General features: G+C 34.1%; 1 protein-coding gene and 1 long non-coding RNA gene across 6 annotated transcripts; one reads left to right on the forward strand and one right to left on the reverse strand.

Annotated features, from left to right (window-relative positions):
- Positions 1-8,672: 8,672 nt before the first annotated feature.
- LOC115447515 lies at positions 8,673-13,530 on the reverse strand. 4 transcript variants are annotated; one of them, XM_037443386.1, is made up of 7 exons: positions 13,406-13,530; positions 12,530-13,177; positions 11,449-12,453; positions 10,326-11,297; positions 10,266-10,295; positions 9,804-10,022; positions 8,673-8,905 (listed from the first exon to the last, which is right to left on the reverse strand). In XM_037443386.1, the coding sequence occupies exons 1-7, from the start codon at positions 13,458-13,460 to the stop codon at positions 8,847-8,849; spliced, it is 2,988 nt and encodes a 995-aa protein (XP_037299283.1). In that variant the 5' UTR covers positions 13,461-13,530; the 3' UTR covers positions 8,673-8,846. The 4 variants fall into 4 exon arrangements, with proteins under 4 accessions (XP_037299283.1, XP_030030477.1, XP_030030478.1 ...); XM_030174617.2 differs by having other exon boundaries at positions 10,266-11,297; XM_030174618.2 differs by having other exon boundaries at positions 10,266-11,297; positions 11,449-12,126; positions 13,406-13,528.
- Positions 13,531-13,817: 287 nt separating this feature from the next.
- LOC119190748 lies at positions 13,818-17,143 on the forward strand. Of its 2 annotated transcripts, none has more exons than XR_005113080.1 (3): positions 13,818-15,322; positions 15,680-15,755; positions 16,817-17,143. It is a non-coding gene; the product is annotated as an uncharacterized LOC119190748 (long non-coding RNA). The 2 variants fall into 2 exon arrangements; XR_005113079.1 differs by lacking the exon at positions 16,817-17,143 and having other exon boundaries at positions 13,818-14,944; positions 15,215-15,322; positions 15,680-16,528.
- Positions 17,144-18,420: the final 1,277 nt, after the last annotated feature.

Here is an 18,420-nt window from a genome sequence, read left to right on the forward strand (position 1 = left end):
GACTGTTAAAACGATATAAAAGGTCGCCACAACGACCCGCTTATTGGAAAGACGATTCTTTCAAATAAATGAATAAGGAATCCCTTTGTAAATACGGTACAAGACATTAGGCAGCCTTCATTCAACCAGAGACTTTAACGACCCTAAATCCTATGTGTACTTTGAAGATATTCTCTCCAATGATTGCGGAAAGCTTTTAGCGTTCTTATTGCAGAACGTCTTAGAGTTATCTGGGAAGTATCTTAGCGTTTATTTAATAAGAAGGTACGTGTGTTTGTTTTGGGAGTATTCAACACGCTATCAACATGTGTGAATTATCCGAAGTTGTCTCTAACTACTGACCATCTGGCTGATCTTGTTTGTGTGTTTACTAAAAGAAATGGGACTTAAATATGTTTGCTATATCGTGCTCGAAATTTACAGTATTTTGCATCCAAATAGTTAATATATTTTGTAGTTATATTTTCATATCATTTTCTTACTTTCACAAAGACAATAAGTAGTAGCTGGAAGTGCGAAAAGCATTAAGATTCCATTAGATACATTGTTCCCAATTCTTTTTGTCTACTTCAACCCCTAGATATTTCATCTGTGTCATACATACCTTGGCACTATTTATGAAAAGAATTATATTTCTCCTCTAAGTATTTTTCAATGGAAGATGCAAACAAACAAATAAGTATTTTTTAACAGATAACCATTAGATTAAAAGATTAAATGGTAAATAAATAATTGTCATTTTAATCATATTGATTTTCATAATGTTATCCTAAATTACTCATATATCTTAACTTTTACAAAAACTATAGTTATATAGAAAAAAAATACTGAAAAACTACTATGACTCGTTGAAGAAATTTCCTACTTCAAATTCATAAATTTGTTGTAATTTAAGTAAGTATATCTTAGTTTTGTAATAAACTATAATTATTTTATCTCTCTGACCAATATGATTGCTTTCTAAAGAAACACGGCATATTTATCGACAAAGCATTACACTAATTAAAATGCCCAGTAATTAAACTGGTAACAAGGTCTTTCAATGCAAGCACTATGCTTATACCATGCTGCTAATACTTTTATATTAAATTGTACGCATCTTTCAACTAAACTATGAATGTATTACGAATGGCGTCCTACTAAGGACCTATACCAATAAAATTTAATGATTCCTAATTCGGCCATGCTCAGTCAGTACAAAAGGACTTACGGTAGACATGCCCCGACCCTCGGTTCGTTAAAAAACTCGACGGCATGTCTCATATAAATAAATTATACGCCTACGTAATCGCAGTTCTTTCATGTTGTAGTTTGGTATTTGCCGCAATTTATTTAGAAGTAGAGGTCTATCAATCATATTTAATTACTTCTAAGTTGATTTATTTAATAACGATACAACTGAAAATATAATTTCAGTACCAAATCTTTGTTTAAGAATGGAAACTATAATTTTAATCTCGGTACATTATTTTAAAAGTATGACACGTTACGATTCATTTATTGAGGTGTAAAAGTATACTAGAAAGAAACAAATTTGAAGTTAATGAATAAGAAAATTTACTGCAATTTCCACTAGTTAGAACTATGAAGAATTCGATAGTTTAACGAACAAACACATTAATGTCATCTACAGATTAAACGACGCAGAAACAGAGCAGTTCATGGCAGCCTAGATATTGGGAATCTGCCATCATTAGTTTGGGCGGAATCGGCCGCAGTCACGTACTTATCTATGCAGCGGACGGCCAACTTTAACCACAACTTCTGATGTGAGAACTTACACAAGCACGTCAGAATATCTTAAAAATTGCGTTAGTAATCATATATTAACTAATAATATATTAATCATAAACTTTAAGATCCATTATAAATTATTTTTTAGAGCGTTATGCTATTTGTTTGAAATTCCGTTCTACATAAAATTTGAACCAAATCTTTCCAATATAAATTTCATACTCCTTAACTTAGGAAGAGTTCTGCAAAAGCAACGCCATATCGAATACTATAAAATTTTATTGGTTATAATTTCGCGAATGTTGGATTTTGTTTTCGCTCTGAAAGACATACTTAGTTTAGTTATGTTCCACTCCAAAAAAACACAGAGGTAGCATTTTTTAATATATTTTTTTAAACATGTATAAAACAAGATATGTATAAAAGTTTCGGCAGACATATGTAAACATGAAATCCTTCAACTAAGCTGAGCTCCTGTTGAAAATTTTAAACAATTAGTAAGGTTTGCTTTGTCGTTGTTTTGGTAAAATCATAAAAAGGTAGCGCCATGTATGTCGCCGATATTGAAGTCACAACCAGCAATTCATGAAAACACTTATATATTTTTTTTAACTAAAAAATAAAGTATTTTTGTATTTCCATATACCTGGGGATTTTTCTTTTCAATAAATACCCATTAAGATATCGCGGATTTAACGCAATAAAATATTTGGGAGAGTTTTGATCTAACAGTTTTGGCATAAAGGCTATATTTCCATAAATCTACGTAAGCGTAGTCTGTAACAAGATTAACAAATTGAACCAGAGATGTCTAATTTAATTCCGTTGATTGTTGCGAACAAACTTGCCTCTCAGCGTTGCCGATGGATGCGGCAGGCACACTGTCGCTACTCGATACTGACAGATTTATTTTCAGCACTACGCTACGTGACATAAACACTAAATTCACTCCCTCTACGGTACCTTACCAACTTCGAGGTAAGTTATTTTATTACTTCTTAGTACGCGTTCGTTAAACTGACGTAATATTTTTCGACTTACTCGTATTTGGGTTATTCCAGAGATTTTTTGCTCTAGTTAGTAATTATAATTTGAATTGAAACACATCTTTATACTTAAATTGCTTTTTTGCTATAGAATGTACTCTTAATTTACAATTTATTCCCTAACTACATCTACTAACACTCTGTATTACATTTTCTTGAATAAAACCTAGCACCAATGACTAGTGTTAAATGATGCCACACTGCTATGGATGCCGAGGTTCGTGCATTCATATTCTCGCACGAACTTACCCGAATGTGCCTTTGTAAACAGCTGGCGCTCAATGCCATATAAAATTCTTACCGCCTAGAAATTCCGCTAAGCCTTTCATTCGAGCTTTAAATCTTTACTATGAATATAATGGAACCCTATTTTATTATATTAAACGAATAGCTTTTGGAAGGCTTTTTTTATAATTTTTTTTTTTCATGGGAACGATTCAGTCTTCTAGATTGTTGTATATATTTAACCGTTTATGCAGCGCCAGCAACGGAAGCTCTGAAAAGAAATCAATGTTCCCTGTCTTTTGTAATATTTTTCAATGGTGCTCTGCTCCTATTAGCCATAGCAAGATATTATATAGCCCATACCCTTCCTCGATAAATGGACTATCCAACGTTAAAATAATTTTTAGTTCGAACCAGTAGTTCCTGAGATCAGCGCGTTTAAACAAACAAACCCTTCAACATTATATAATAATATAGATAGATTATAATAGATATAGATTTATATAACTCCTAAATAGAGAACCAGCCAACTAATTTAAATTTAGTCTTTAGTTGCCACATTGTGAAAAGTTGTTAACGTAGTGCCTACGTTTGGTAATATTATCTATCCGTGTAATTTAATTTGTAATTATAATTAATTCCATATAAATAAAAATAAAGGCACATGAAATCAACGTGGCTTATGAACAAAAAGAATTTAGCACAACAGCTAGTGCAATGTTAAATTACATAATGTTTACACCTTCATGCGGAACGTTTCCGTTTGCTCTTGTTTTGTACGGTAACACATATCCGACGATGTTAAAGTCGCGGTTCTTTTGTTGAGTAAATCCGTAATGCTTTTTCGGTTAACGAGATTCTTTTGTTCGAGGCTTTCTGTGAAATGCAATACTAGTGCTATTGTTGGATTTATTAGCTTATAATGCGTGTATTGCTAATGGTTTTTGATACTTATATACAAACTCAGAGATTGTTTATTCGAACGAATCAATCTCTAGAGCTATTGTTCCCGTTTTGAATATTCTTTCACTATTAGGGAGCTATTTCGTATCTGAAAGCGTTAAATTATTTTGCCATGCCATGTCAAATATGTAAACATACTTCGTAATTATTTAACTTGTTTATATACCAACACATTACTTTTCGTTATGCACTTGACAAATAAAAACAATATTTAATTTGTCCACCTAACAATTATTATTTATAAGCTCTAACAAATAATTTTCATAAATATTATAATAGATGATTGCCCACAAAGGGCAAATGTGTATAATATGGCAAGTCATTGTAGACGAAGAGCACATAATATGTGTAATAGTCATCTTGGTTATAAATTACATTGTCAATTTTGAACGTAAAAGAACAAACAAAAGCCCTATATTGGTAGATAACCTCCACGATTCCTAAACTTGGAAACTAATAACATCTTGCCGAATTGGCTCATGATGAAACGGTTTGACAATTTAGCTATCCCTATTGTTTGTTCAGCAAATACGCACTAGGGGCTGCTTCATGCTAGACGAGTGTTCTGAAATGTTATAACAAAGGTGGCAAGTTTATTCTGATGACATGAGTATAATCGATTATTGATTAAACGTCTCGTTTGAGTAAATTCGGCGCTTCAGACGTTGTGAAAATATTTTCGATGTAATAAGGTCTTAGCATTTTACAGGTTTGAGTCTTTACTCACAAATGAAATGAAATGAAATGATTTATTTGAATCTGTAAAATGTTATACATTATTTAGATTCCGTCAATATTAACTCTACCACCAGTTCGGAAAGCAGTTTTCACCAGAGAAGAACGGGCAAGAAACTCTGGTGTTGCTCTTTTCAATCAGTTTAGGGTAAAGACTACAACAGTACATGATAAAGTGAAAAGAGAAAAAAAAAAAAAAGAAAGTTTAGAACAGTTCATTTATAGGCTCGTGAAATAAGGAATAAATTAATTTAAATTTTTATATGACTGCACAACAGTGGCGAAGAGTCAAGTTTTTGAAAAGGTAACCCGATGGAAAAAAAATGCCTTAGTTAACATATCGCAACCAATTACCAGATAAAAAATAAGATAATCGTAAACCGGCTTCCCTTTTAGGTGTAAAAGGGAAGCCGGTAGGAATCGGGTTGTATGGACGCTTCGCCACTGCTGCACAACCCTCTCAGGAATCATGAAATTTCTCTATTATCCTTATAATTATTTCCTCCCAGCACCTCTAGCAATTAGAAATTAGAAATGTAAGCGAAATGGGCAGAACAGTCCACACAAGCAGCACCCGTTCACGAGTATGACGCATGTGCCAGCCATCGGCCTCCTCAACCATATTGTAGGGAAGTGGCCGACCCGTCACACGACGCCGCCGCAGGTACAGACACACCATTACTATACCTCCTCCTCCTTGCATCGATTCCCTAATGCTGGGGGTCGTGAGTCATCAGGGAAACAGTCCTTTGCGCACGATGTTTTGCCATCTGGTTCGGTTTTTGGCGACACGAACCGCTTCAGCCACATCGATGTTGAGTGTGATGCGGACCTGATCGGTCCAGCGCATTGGATTCCTGCCTCTCGATCTCTTACCCTCCATTCGTCCAGTGCTTATCAATTTTTGGAGGTTATCACCTGGTTTGCGGACGATATGGCCAAAAAACTCAAGGATTTTCCTCAGGCAAATTTTGGAGAGCCTCGGTTTCTTGTCAAGCTTAAGTTCTTCTAAGATAGAGAGGTTGGTCCTGAATGCCGTCCACGGAATTTGGAGCATCATCCATAACATACATAAATATACTTTTATAGACAAAGCTTTTAACAAATAATTATGTGAATATGCCACCTCAAATTCAATGGAATATTTACTTCGAACTCTACAGAGCAATAAAATTCCGAAAGTGTCGCGTCCTTGTGCGGCTGTGATGAGCATCATGAAACACATAGTATCCTGCAGACTGACTTATGAACAATAAAGTGCAAGTTAACAGCGTATCTTTACGACATAGACGTTAAACGCTTTATTAAGGTCCCCTCATAGCACTGTCACGCACGTTATTCTTAAGTACACTTAAATAGGCCTATGAGGCGCAGAGGTCAGATAAAACTAGTAACATTTTCTTGGCATTACCACAATGAATCCGTAATTTTTGTTCTCATTCTTGTAAAAATTCTAAAAGTAATTGTACATCCTGGATGATAGGTAGGTTAGTCGGGGCGGTAGTTTTAAAAAAAAATCTTAGCACATTCTAAGGTTTAAAATACTTAGACAAAAACTTTAAAAAATATAAAACCAACAGGTTTCATGTAGGTACAATTAAACAATAAGACGTAGTACCTAGCACCTACATGAATATGTATCATTTAGAATACAAATATGTACGTCTATAATGTGTATTCTTAGATTCAAAATAATGCTTGGATGCGTGAGGCGGTATAATTGTAGAATTACAATTTAAACAGTTAACAAAAAATTTATTAGTCGTTTGCGATAGATATAAATTTTAAATACAGATATTGTTTTCATTTTTCAATAAAATATTTCACGCATTAGGTTTTGTGTTATTTTAAACTTACGCATTTTTTATAATTTGTATGAAACTAGTATAATTCTGTACCTACTCCTTAAATGCAAAACTGTTGTATAGGTAACTATTGTAAATATTCATTAATTTATGTTTATTTAGTTTTAATAATACGTTTACTATTGAAAAAGCCAAATTTTACTTTTATTCGCTTTTTTGTACACTTAATTATTTATTTTTGTATTCTAATAGAGGCAATCTAAAACTTTGACCTCGCTATTGTGACTTAAATAGTTCGAAAGAAGTAAAATTGGATCTCAACATGCCATTAGCTTACGCGGAACTTGTTCAAAATGGCCAAGTTTTTCTGCAGTTCGTTGGAGCGGTATTCGTAATCCGGGATATAAGGGAAGAAATCTCAGTAGTTAGGGAATGACGCAGCGGCAAGGAAATAGAATCCATCTACATCTTCTTATCGGAAAGGGAAGCAACGCAAACATAAAATGTTAGAATAACTAAACCGTACACTCAAAATAATTTAGTATTTACCAATTGATTCTCAATTTATGTATAGATCATTTGTTAGCTTGCGCATTATTACAAAAGATTATAATACAAATAACTTCTTCAAACATACACTCAATATAAAAATAGAATAAATGCCCTATTCAAATAATCATGTACTTGAAAGCGTGCTACACCCACGGGGAATGTCTATAAAATAATAGCGTCGAGTAATGCGTAGGTTTAAAGCGTTTTAATGAAAATATTTTAATGTCTGTTTTAAGTACTAACCGCGGCATCATAACGCACAGGGTGCGGTTTGCTACTTAAATTAAACAATTATTACGCTTCAGAACAATGTGTACAAAAACTCTACATTTAAAATTCAATTTGCAGATGACATGTTCACACATTTGTATTATTTTTAAGTAAGGAAACTAACATGAGGTTTAATGTTAAACAAGTTTAGTAATAATACATTATTGAAATTAAAATAATGACAACAGAAAAGGAAAACATTTATTACGCCATATTTTATTACATCAACACTTTTCATAACAAAGAGGTAACCATTTCTTACGACCGTGATTCTTGTTACCTTAAAAAGCATTTTTTTAGCCATCATTTTTAAGCACTCATCTAGAAAGGCTGCGGGCGTATTAAAACCATTCTCGGCTTTTATGACGCAAAAAGTTAAAAATTTCTTTTTACTATTCTCGGAGCTATCTTGTTAGATTTTATAGGGGGCTGTGACCGTTTCGGCACAAAGACAAATGACTCGAACCTTATACGCGCACATAAAAAATTCAGCAAAATGCAAGACAGTCTAACTGGTTTAATTCTGTCTGACGCCTATCGGAGTTCAATAGGTTATTGCAACTAGCAACTATTTATAAACTATATATTTTTTAATAGCCAGACTTGAGCGCTTTACTTACATTTTAGATTTTAGGAGGTAATGCCACTGGAGCCAAGTTTGTGTTCTGTGACCAAAGACGCCACTTTGTATACGTTGAAAGGGGGGCTACACCTGTCTGTAGATTTGCCTGGATTTTCAAATTGACGACGCCGCATGCTAATAATTATTTTCATCTAAATCTCGCACATGTTGTCGTGTAAACCACCATATGGAAAAACTGTTGCAAGTTACACAAACATTTTATTTACGCTTATCTTTCGCTAGAAAATTGAAAATTTTTGGTACCTTAAACATATTAGAAGCAAGTTAACTAAGTAATACCAAAAGAATATTCCTTGTTCCGTTAATTTCCTGAAGTCCTTTACAGCTGCACGGAAGATAATTCATAAAGAAATATCATTTTATATTACCCCAGCAATATTCATAAATACATTAAAATAAGAAAAGAAGATTTGTGTTGTATTCATTTACTTGATTAGACAATATAATAATATGATTTTATCAAAATAATAATTAAGTTCTATTAATAACAAAATAGTTTTATGATATTGTACCTAAGATTGAGAAGGGTATGCTAAGGTGGTTTGGTCATTTGGATAGGATGGTTGATAAGAGACTGTCAAAGATGATTTATAAGGCGAATGTGCATGGAAGAGCCGGTAGTAGGGGTCGACCGCACCGAACCTTCGAATGTCAGATATCTGACATTCTCAGTAAAGGCCAGGTCAAAAGTACCCGGAACCGGCGGGAATGCATGAAAAGATTAATGAAGGTGGAGGAAGCGCGAGAAGTATACCAGAATCGTGCAAAGTGGCAGTCCATAGTCACTGCCTACCCCTATGGGATAGAGGCGTGATACTATATATGTATGTATTGTACCTACAATGTACAATTTATTGTAAACAATATCAATATTCATGCGCCCTCATCAGGGAAGACTGTCTTAGTTGACTTTACCAATAATGGGGCCGGATCTGAAAAAGTACAATAACTAAATAATAATACGAAATAAATAGTAAAATGGACTTGATAATTTATAATCACCTTACAATGATTGACTCGAAATCCCAACAAAAATTTAACACGAGTTAATTTAGACATGAGCTACTTCATTACATTTGCAGAAGGTAGACGCATAATGTTGGGTCAAAACACTCGGATAAAAATATATGTACCACCATCTTAAATCTAGGCGCAAAGGTCCCTGAAGTGAGATTCACCGGTCAGCACGTCGTAAATGCTATCGTAAAACTTTATTCGCCATTGAGTATCGGCTTTAACATTTTATAAACATCTTGCATTGGTAAAGTAATCTCATGCGTGTACTGTTCTTAGATTATCCAATTTGATTCAAGGCAACTTCGTTAAAAATCTCATTAAGCTTTTAAATTATAAATATAAAATCTTTACTATTATGTTAATAAATTATTATAAACTCAAATGTTATAAAGATGTGAGTGTTAGGTGTTATATGTATATTATGTTATGAATTTTAAGAATAGCCTCACTTATAGATGAATTTAAATTAACTTATAGGTTATACTACAACCTAGAACAAACCATAATTCTACTGGGATTCTTATTATGCGAAAAAAAAATTGACAATGAATAGCTATTCACAATGATTGTTGGTGGTAAGATATGTTTTATATCCGCCCGGAGAGCGACCACCGTACACAAGATGTTAAAACCTGCTATAGTGACACACGTAAGTCTGTCGCCGGCATAATTGAGTCGACTGTCGGGGGGATATCATTTGTCGTCAGCAGACATTCTATTGGAACCCACTCCACTTGCTATCAGGGGCAGTGGGGTCACTTTGTCATTAACGTATAAAAAAAAACATATTCTATAATATAATATTATAAATACCTCCTTCGCGCTCCCAAACAGTCTCAATAAACTCCTGAACAATTGTTCCATTAGGAAATATTGTAGTTTTAGCATCTTTCTCCACTAATGGTTTTGCTTGTAGTTGGAAGAAGTACACGACGTCGTACGGCACACTTCCATTTGACAGTTTCTCCCAGAGATCCCCGTCCATCTTAAACCACACTGTCGGCTTCTCTGTTGTGGTTAAGAGTAGTACTTCTGAAAATTATATAAATATTCTATTTTAATACAATGAACCTACGCATTAAGTTACGAATAGTATGCTAATAAAAATGAATTAGTTAATAATTGCTTACAAACTATTGGTCTAACGAAGCTAAAAAAGGTTAATCTCTGGAACTACTGGCGCATTTCTGAGCATTATTTCGCTAATAAAAATCCACATAATCCCTTAAAGCAAAGCTAGTATTTAAACATACAAAATATAAAACTTCGTCACACCTTCTGTAGTTGTAGGAACTTCGTCAAAATCTTCGGAAACCGTATAATCTGAAATTGCTTTTGTAGTTAATTCGAAACTACTCTTTTCAGTTGGCAAAAAGGGCATAGTTGCGATATCAGTTGCATAAACGTTTTCTGTTTCCTGAAGCACTATTGGATTATTATTATTTACCGTAGTCTCATTTGGTGATAACGTAATATTATCATATTCTGTGAATGGATTCGGAGCTTCGCTTACGTTGGAAATAAATGGATTATGAAGATCTTCAGCAAAGGGATTTGTATCCATAAAGGGATTTGATACACCTTCATTCCATGAATCAGCAAACTTATCGGGTATTCTTTCAGTAGGAATCACACTATCAACTGTAAGATTCGCTATGAATGGATTGGTTCCATTATAATTTTTAGCCATTGATTTTAATCTTTTTTTGTTTCTAATTCTTCTGCGTTGCTTTGGATGTTGTGTCGTAGTACTTACAAAGAAAGGATTCGTATCGTCTTTATTTTGATTCTCCAAAAATGGATTCAGGTCATCATGTGTGTCGGTTTCTGTCGCAGATGTTGATTCATCCACAAATACGGTCTCATTATGCGGCTCGTTAAATGGGAAGAATGGGTTTACAATATCTTTGGGTGTAGTGTGCAGTTTTAATGTAGTATAATCATCGTTTTCCACTAGGTTAATCGGACTTTCAGTAGTTTTTCTATGTGTCTGGTTTCGACGGCCTTTGATTTTATGTTTCAAACGATATGTTTGGTTATCATTTTTTTTAATAAATGGATTTAAAGTACTTGTATCTCCTTCATTTTCACTTGTAGAAGGTGTCTCTGAATACATGGTTTGATGGTCGTAAAATTTACTAGATGTTTCTCCTAATGTAGTATAAATTGAATCTTCTAAAACAGCAATAGTTGTATTTGTGTCATCATAAAATGAGACGTCTGCTTTTTCTGTAGTAGATGATATAGTCAACTCTGTAATAGCATCTAATATATCCGTAGCATTAAATGGATTAGTCGCTGATTCCGCTGAAAAAAAGCCAATTTACAATTAAAAGTTTTTATTTTTAGTAACCATTTCAGATAATGTTTTTAACTGCTACTAATAAGTGTTATTTTTTTGGAAAAATACTATTTAGATAATTAATCATTCTTCATATTTATATTTTGTTATATTTACCTTCTCCAGTGCGCCTTGCATTTTGGTCATTATGTGCTGAGTTTAATTTATTAATATGATCAGTTGGTCCAAAATGTGATCTTAAAAATTTGCCAAATGCTGAAGGATAGAAGCCACGCAGCATAGGTATTATATCATTTTTTGGTTCTATTTTAGGGGCAAAAGTATTATTAGTCAAAATGTCATTATGTAAATATTCATCATTGCGAATAATTGTAGTCGGTTCCATAGTTGAATAATTTTGCATTGTTACCACAAGTGAAGCGTCAACAATTGGATTCTCCGGCAGAATTTCTAAAGGCTTTTCTGTGTATGTTTCCTCTCTGATAGTAACAGTGTTTAGAATTCTAGAAGGCGCAAATTCCGAAGTAGAGTCAGAATATGGGACGTCATCTTCTGCTCTATCTATGAATGGAATGGAAACCGTAAGTTCGGTAGTTGTAATAGATGGCTTTGATACATCATATTCTGAGGTAGATTCTAACAATGATGTTAGAGATCCGTACTCCGTTGTGGTTTCAACTAAATGCGTAGGATCATAGTCGTATTCAGTGGTTGTTTCAGAAAAAAATGCAGTGTCGCTTGAAACAGGCGTAGTCATGATTGCAGGTTGAACAATACTATCATCTTCGTTTGGAATATTCACTGGTCTGCTAATCGGCTGTGCATACGCCTTTTCTGTAACATACGGAACTCTTGGATTATATCCATATGTAGCAAATTCATTTTGATTTGTGGCAATTCGTTGCATAACTTTAGGTATGTTGGGAGACAAAACTTCTTCTCTGGGCGTTGTCGATATTAGCTCTATAGAACTATTTTTCGGATTTGTTATAATATCTCCTGCCTTAACCATGACATAATTAGGATAGTTTTTAACTAACGAATCCAAGCTATCCACATGTTCAACTGTTCCATCCATATGTAATACAAGATATCGTTTATGATTTGACTCTAAGTACTTTTGGATTTTAGGTTGTAGTAACATTTTATTTATTTCGAGTCCTGTTAGACAAAAAAATGTCTATTAATATTGAAAAATAAAAAGAAAAAAAAATTATGATCGTGGGTAAATACTCACTGTGATGAGTCGAAACAGGTACTTCTGGCGGAGAATTGCGTGGCAAATCTTCAGGTACTGGATCCAACACGCGATTTTGGGCTGGATATCTAAAGTTGACAGGAGACGCGGGTCTATTTAGCCCAGGTTTTTCAAAATAACTCTGTCGTTGAGGCTGTGTGAAATCTTTGTATCGACTACCAAAATTTTCAGACATAGATCGTTGATATGGCACTCTCGGAGCACGATGAGGTCTATCGGCAGACTGTTGTCTTTCAATATGTGGTGAATGTCTCCCATTATTTCTGTCATCATATTCATATCGTCTCCGACGATAAGGTGGCAGTTCCCCATCAATCGATTTCTCTCGGGTATTTGTGCCACTTGTATTTGTAGACGGAGATGGTTGATTATTCGTTCTTCTACTGTTTATGCCTTCATAAAATGGCCGCCTTTCACCTGAGCCATGCACTGTACCCGGACGGTTATCATAATTCCGTTCAAAAGAACGATGATCTTGATTGTTGTGTCGATTACTATTCACTGTTGGATAAAAGCTTTGAGGTCGTAGATAATTTTGATGTTGTCGGGTGTGATTTGCATTTTTCGGCCAGTTGGAGAGTGGCTGTGCTCCATATCGACCCGCTTCCTCGGGGGACGGGATAGTTTCTGAAATGTTGTTGAAATATTTAGATCTTCCCATATTTACCCGAGTGTGATATTTGTAATGTTAATTTTTCACAAGTACAAATCACTACAATAACTGCCTGAAAACCACAGTAAATGAGAAAACGTGGCAAACATTTTTATCACACTTTAAACATTTGCAAGATAAATGTGAAACGATATGACGTTTGTTAAATTAACTCTTATCTACTTATATACAAACAAACTCACCTACTATAATAAAGCAAAACACTAAAATGAAAATTGAATTCACTTGGTACTCCATGGTCGGCTACATCGACGTTAACATCACACACAACTGTTAATTTCAGAACCCTCGGCATTGTTAAAACTATGGATTAGAACACAAAGAAAACAGAAAAACCTGTGTACACAGATTTCTATTGTCCGATTATTCATTTACAATGTTAATGCTCACGTTGGTAGAACGTTGTTTACGCTAAGTAGGTAGCTACAGTCAAAAGGTTGAATAGGGCCACCTTTTATATAATGTTTAATGAAGCCTATACGAAGATATACCACGATAACCCCTTAAGTTCAGAAGATCCTTTTCTTTTAATTTGCTTAATGATAAACAGGCAAACATAATATTATCTGTTTGATGGTACTTATCAACATGTTTATTTCGTTTGTTTTTCAAACCGTTCGTAAAACCGCGTAAGCATAGATGTTAAATATTCAAGTAAAATGTAAAACATTATTATTATACACGTACCTGATTGTTAACTTTCTCATTAAACCCATCATATTGTGATGTTTATAGTATTACTGTTTTGATAACATTGTTTAGAATTTTGCCCAATTATAATTACAATCCACCTGAGTAATTATTACTGTGACGTCGACTTTTGGTAGATGTTTTCGTTTAGTCGACATGCGCACCACACATTGTGAAATCTAAAATAAACACAATACAATTTGATTTATCCTTTACATTTCTGTCAGAGACGCTTAGGAGAACCAATTTTAGGATCCGAATTAAAGCTTTCTTTAAAACAACTGATTTATCTGTAGGTAAGTACATGGTGGCATCATCTACACATCCCTTCGTGTCTCTAAAGGAAGTGCGCAGAAGAATTTATTATCAGTTTAAAAAAACACAAATATCTGGTTTTTTGTTAGGTATCCACGAAGTGTCACATGATTGCGTGCAAAGTAGGTAGGTATATTTCATTGAATAGAATGTGTACCACACTTGTATAAATATTTTAATAAACAAATATTGATCTTCATTTATAAAAGTGCGCGATCTTATTAAAGTCAATCGCAATTGGTTTATATCTAGTGATTTGTTTTGCAGCATTTATTTCTAAGTATATTAGACAATATTTTGCTAGCGACTGCGCCCGCGTGTAGTCAAGTTATACTTATAGTAACCGATAAAATATATTTGCAAGTTACTTGGGCTTCGCGCGATGTCCAATATGGATAGACCACTACGGTTACTAACACATCTTGAGCAATTTCCCTACGAAATTGTTGAAATCGGAGATATTTTTTTATTACTACCGTCCTGGGCACTGGCAAGGGGTACAAAGAAAAAGGCCTCGCAATGATCAGCCCTAGCGTAGCTTTTTTATGACTTTATCTTTTGCTTTTGCCCGATACCTTGAGCGGCAAGTATTGGGTCCACGTCGGGCGGCAAGAGTCCAGACTACGCCGCTGTTCCTATCATTAATTTTTTTCTTCTCAAAATTTGTCCATTAGCCAGTCACGAAGGAGATTACGTAACAAAATTAATTAAATTATGTAAATACCTAGATATATGTTACCTTCTTGTAATACGTAATTAATGACATAAAATTTGTAGTCTCAAGTCTCTGTACCTAATAGTTATGTAGCTCTCAAAATAAACTTAGCGTAAAGAACTCCCTGTGGGAAACCACTTCTCACGACTTCAAATCGTCGCTTTATCCTAATCGAAGGCATAAAACACTCCAAAATGTTAAATGTGGTTAAACCAAGTTACCTTTGTCAGCAATCGGCAATACGATTTACAACTTAAATACCTACTACCAGGGGCGTAGCGAAGGGTAGCAATGGTGGTCGGCACCCACCGTAGAACGTCATTGCCCACGCTAGAAAAAGCCGGCAGAGGTCTCCCGTGGTGCAGACATTTCGTTGCAGGTATGTGCGACTTTTTATTCGCTCTCGCCAACTGCCTTCTCAAGAAATTTCCATAGTTACACCGATGCCAATCTAGTTAATTACCTCCACCTGAACAATTTCATAATACACTTCTATAAGAGAACTATCTTCCTACATCATTCACAGACTTACAAACTACTACGGCGAAAAACAATACAGTCACAGGCTAACTAATAAAGGGTTATTTTATCAAACGAGCTATCTTAGAAAAGAAATTTATTGAAACTACTGAAGTGTAGTGTTTATAGTAGTGTAGTGTAAGATAATAAGTATGTCCTACCAACCTAGCTTTCTAAAAATAAGAAACGGTTTGTAATCCCACATTTGCCCTTTCAGACACGCTCTTCCTATTGTGAATCGACAGGAAAATCTTATACGAACATCAAAGGTTCATTCAATCAAAGGATCCCAGGTAAAGCCGATAAGCCGCTTTCCAAACCATTTGTTTCCAATAGTCACATGTCTTTGTCAAACATTACCAGCGGAGTCTTCAAAGTCGTCTCAAAAATAAATTCGCCTTAAAATAGAAAAAACGAGCAAGTATGAGCAATATTTGATAATACCTAGCAATTTTTTTTTAATTTTTTGTGTTTTGTAATTACTTATTCTTCGGAGTCTTGCGTGAAAATTTATAATATACTTAATTAGCTTTCATAACTAAATTCCTTTACTTGTAACACAAGGTCTCTTTGCTTGCTAAAATTTTAATTATTAGTCGCTGCCGTTAGTGAGTCCATATAATTACACGTAGAAAAGAAATTTTAATTTTTCGTAGAAATATTTATAGTTTGTACCTTAGGATATAAATTGTAGTTTTAAATCAACCCCCGGTTCCCAGTTACCAAAAAAACTTGCTTTGGCATAGAAGAAAACCAACAATGATCATGAGCAGTAATCCGATTTTTAAACCAACTCCAAAGGAGGAAGGTTTATTATCTATTCGTCGTAATTTCTGTTTTTTTTTTTGTTCATAATTTTGAACCCCTGTTCTGATTTAAATAATTCTTTTTAGTTCGATTTTGTAAAGCTTCGTAATGGTTCCTTTTAATGTCACTGGTATAAGATCCCGAATTTCGCAAATCAGAGGGGGCAAATAAGATTTTGGGGATTTTTGTGTTGGATTTAATATACTTAGTTTCAAGATATTGAAATGAAATGATTTATTTAAATCTGTAAAATGTTATACATTATTTAGATTCCGTCAATATTAACTCTACTACCAGTTCAGAGAGCAGTTTTCACCAGAGAAGAACGGACAAAAAAATCTGGTGTTGCTTTTTCAAAATCAGTTTAAAGTAACATGATAAAAAGAGGAGAGAAAAAAAATACAATTGGTTTTTTATTCTTGTTAAGAGCAGTGCATTTATATGCTCATAAAATAAGGAATAAATTAATTAAATTTTTCATATGACTGCACAACCCTCTCAGGAATCATGATTTTTTTTTATTATGCTTATAATTATTTCCTCTTAGCACCTAAAGCAATTAGAAGTAGTAAGCGAAATGGGCAGAACAATCCACACAAGCAGCACCCGTTCACGAGTATGACGCATGTGCCAGCCATCGGCCTCCTCAACCATATTGTAGGGAAGTGGCCGACCCGTCACACGACGCCGCCGCAGGTACAGACAGAGAGTATTTCATACCCAAGCCGCTTGTATAAGCTTAAACTGCGAGGTTGCAGCAAAGATTTTTTCAAAATGTAATAGAAGTAAAATTATTTATTTTGTATTGGGTTCAATTGATGGTAAAATTAAACAAATTCAATTTTAAATATGTATATTATAATAAACAAAAAAGCAAGAAATAAAACCTTTTTCACAAAAGTAAAACTGACCCTAAAAACCACTTCAATACATGAAATAATTTAACTTTACACACACACAATGTATTTTTTTTAGAGTGGGGGCTTAATTGAAATTTCCAGTTAAGTAACAAACAAATATACAAAAACGATGTTGAATTATATTGCATGCGTAGTATAACTACAGTTCTGAGGCATCGGGTTCGGATTCCGGGTCGGGAAAAGTGATATTCGGTTTTTCTTCTCAGCATCATCCCGGAGTCTGGAATATGTATCCGATATGGCTTACCCCCTATCACAACACGGGACACAATACGCATGGTGAAAAGTGGGTTTGATAGTCGCGCCTCTCCCTACCCCATCTGAAATAATACGTGTGTGTGTGTTTTAGATGTCCTTGCCTTATTGTCCAAAGTTGGTACCTTAGACTCGAAAGTTGGTACCTCGGACAATAAGGCAAGGACATCTAAAATACAGTGGTCCGTTGCGGTCTACGGAACATCAGGTCCGTTGTACCTTACAAAGATTCTTCTTTTATGTCTCACGATTATAGCTCTCAATCATTTTAAAAATATAATATATTACACATTTAATATATTATTATGTTGTAAGTAGATAACATAATATCTTTATGTAAATGGAGGTACTTATATACATTTTTGATGTGTTCTAATTATGTTAAATATAATTTGCCATTTTAATTTGATTTGCCAAAACTATTATCATTTCATTTTTCAAATTCTCAAAAACTGTCCGAAGTACAACGAATCCCTTAATAATAAAAAATACCCACAATTTTTCACCCACCAGTCACATTTGCTTACTAGTAACGGCATTAACACATGGACCATGGCGCCGCGGCGGCAGCACCACTGCCAACATTGCGGCACGGCCAGCGAACGCCGTAAATAAATATCATAACACTATTTGCGCAATGGTAATCTTGATGACATTGTAAAGTTATTGTAAATAACAGAGCAGTTTTTATAATAACTTATAACGCTCTAAATATTTAATATGAACCGATCTAAATTGCTATTTATATAAAATCAAATTAAAATGGCAAATTATATTTAAGAAAATTAGAACGCATCAATAATAAATATGTATTATCTATTGTGTTCATATCATACTCAGAACATGCTTGTTCTTGTTCTGTGATATCATGTGTGTTATGACATTTGTTTACTTTAATCTGTGGATGTAGTAGTGTTCCGGTTTCAGAATTTATTAAATTTAACAAATAAAGAAAGAGATGCCGTAATTTTTTTAC

This window comes from Manduca sexta, chromosome 26 (assembly GCF_014839805.1).
Source record: "Manduca sexta isolate Smith_Timp_Sample1 chromosome 26, JHU_Msex_v1.0, whole genome shotgun sequence".
In the NCBI taxonomy this organism is placed as follows: domain Eukaryota; kingdom Metazoa; phylum Arthropoda; class Insecta; order Lepidoptera; family Sphingidae; genus Manduca; species Manduca sexta.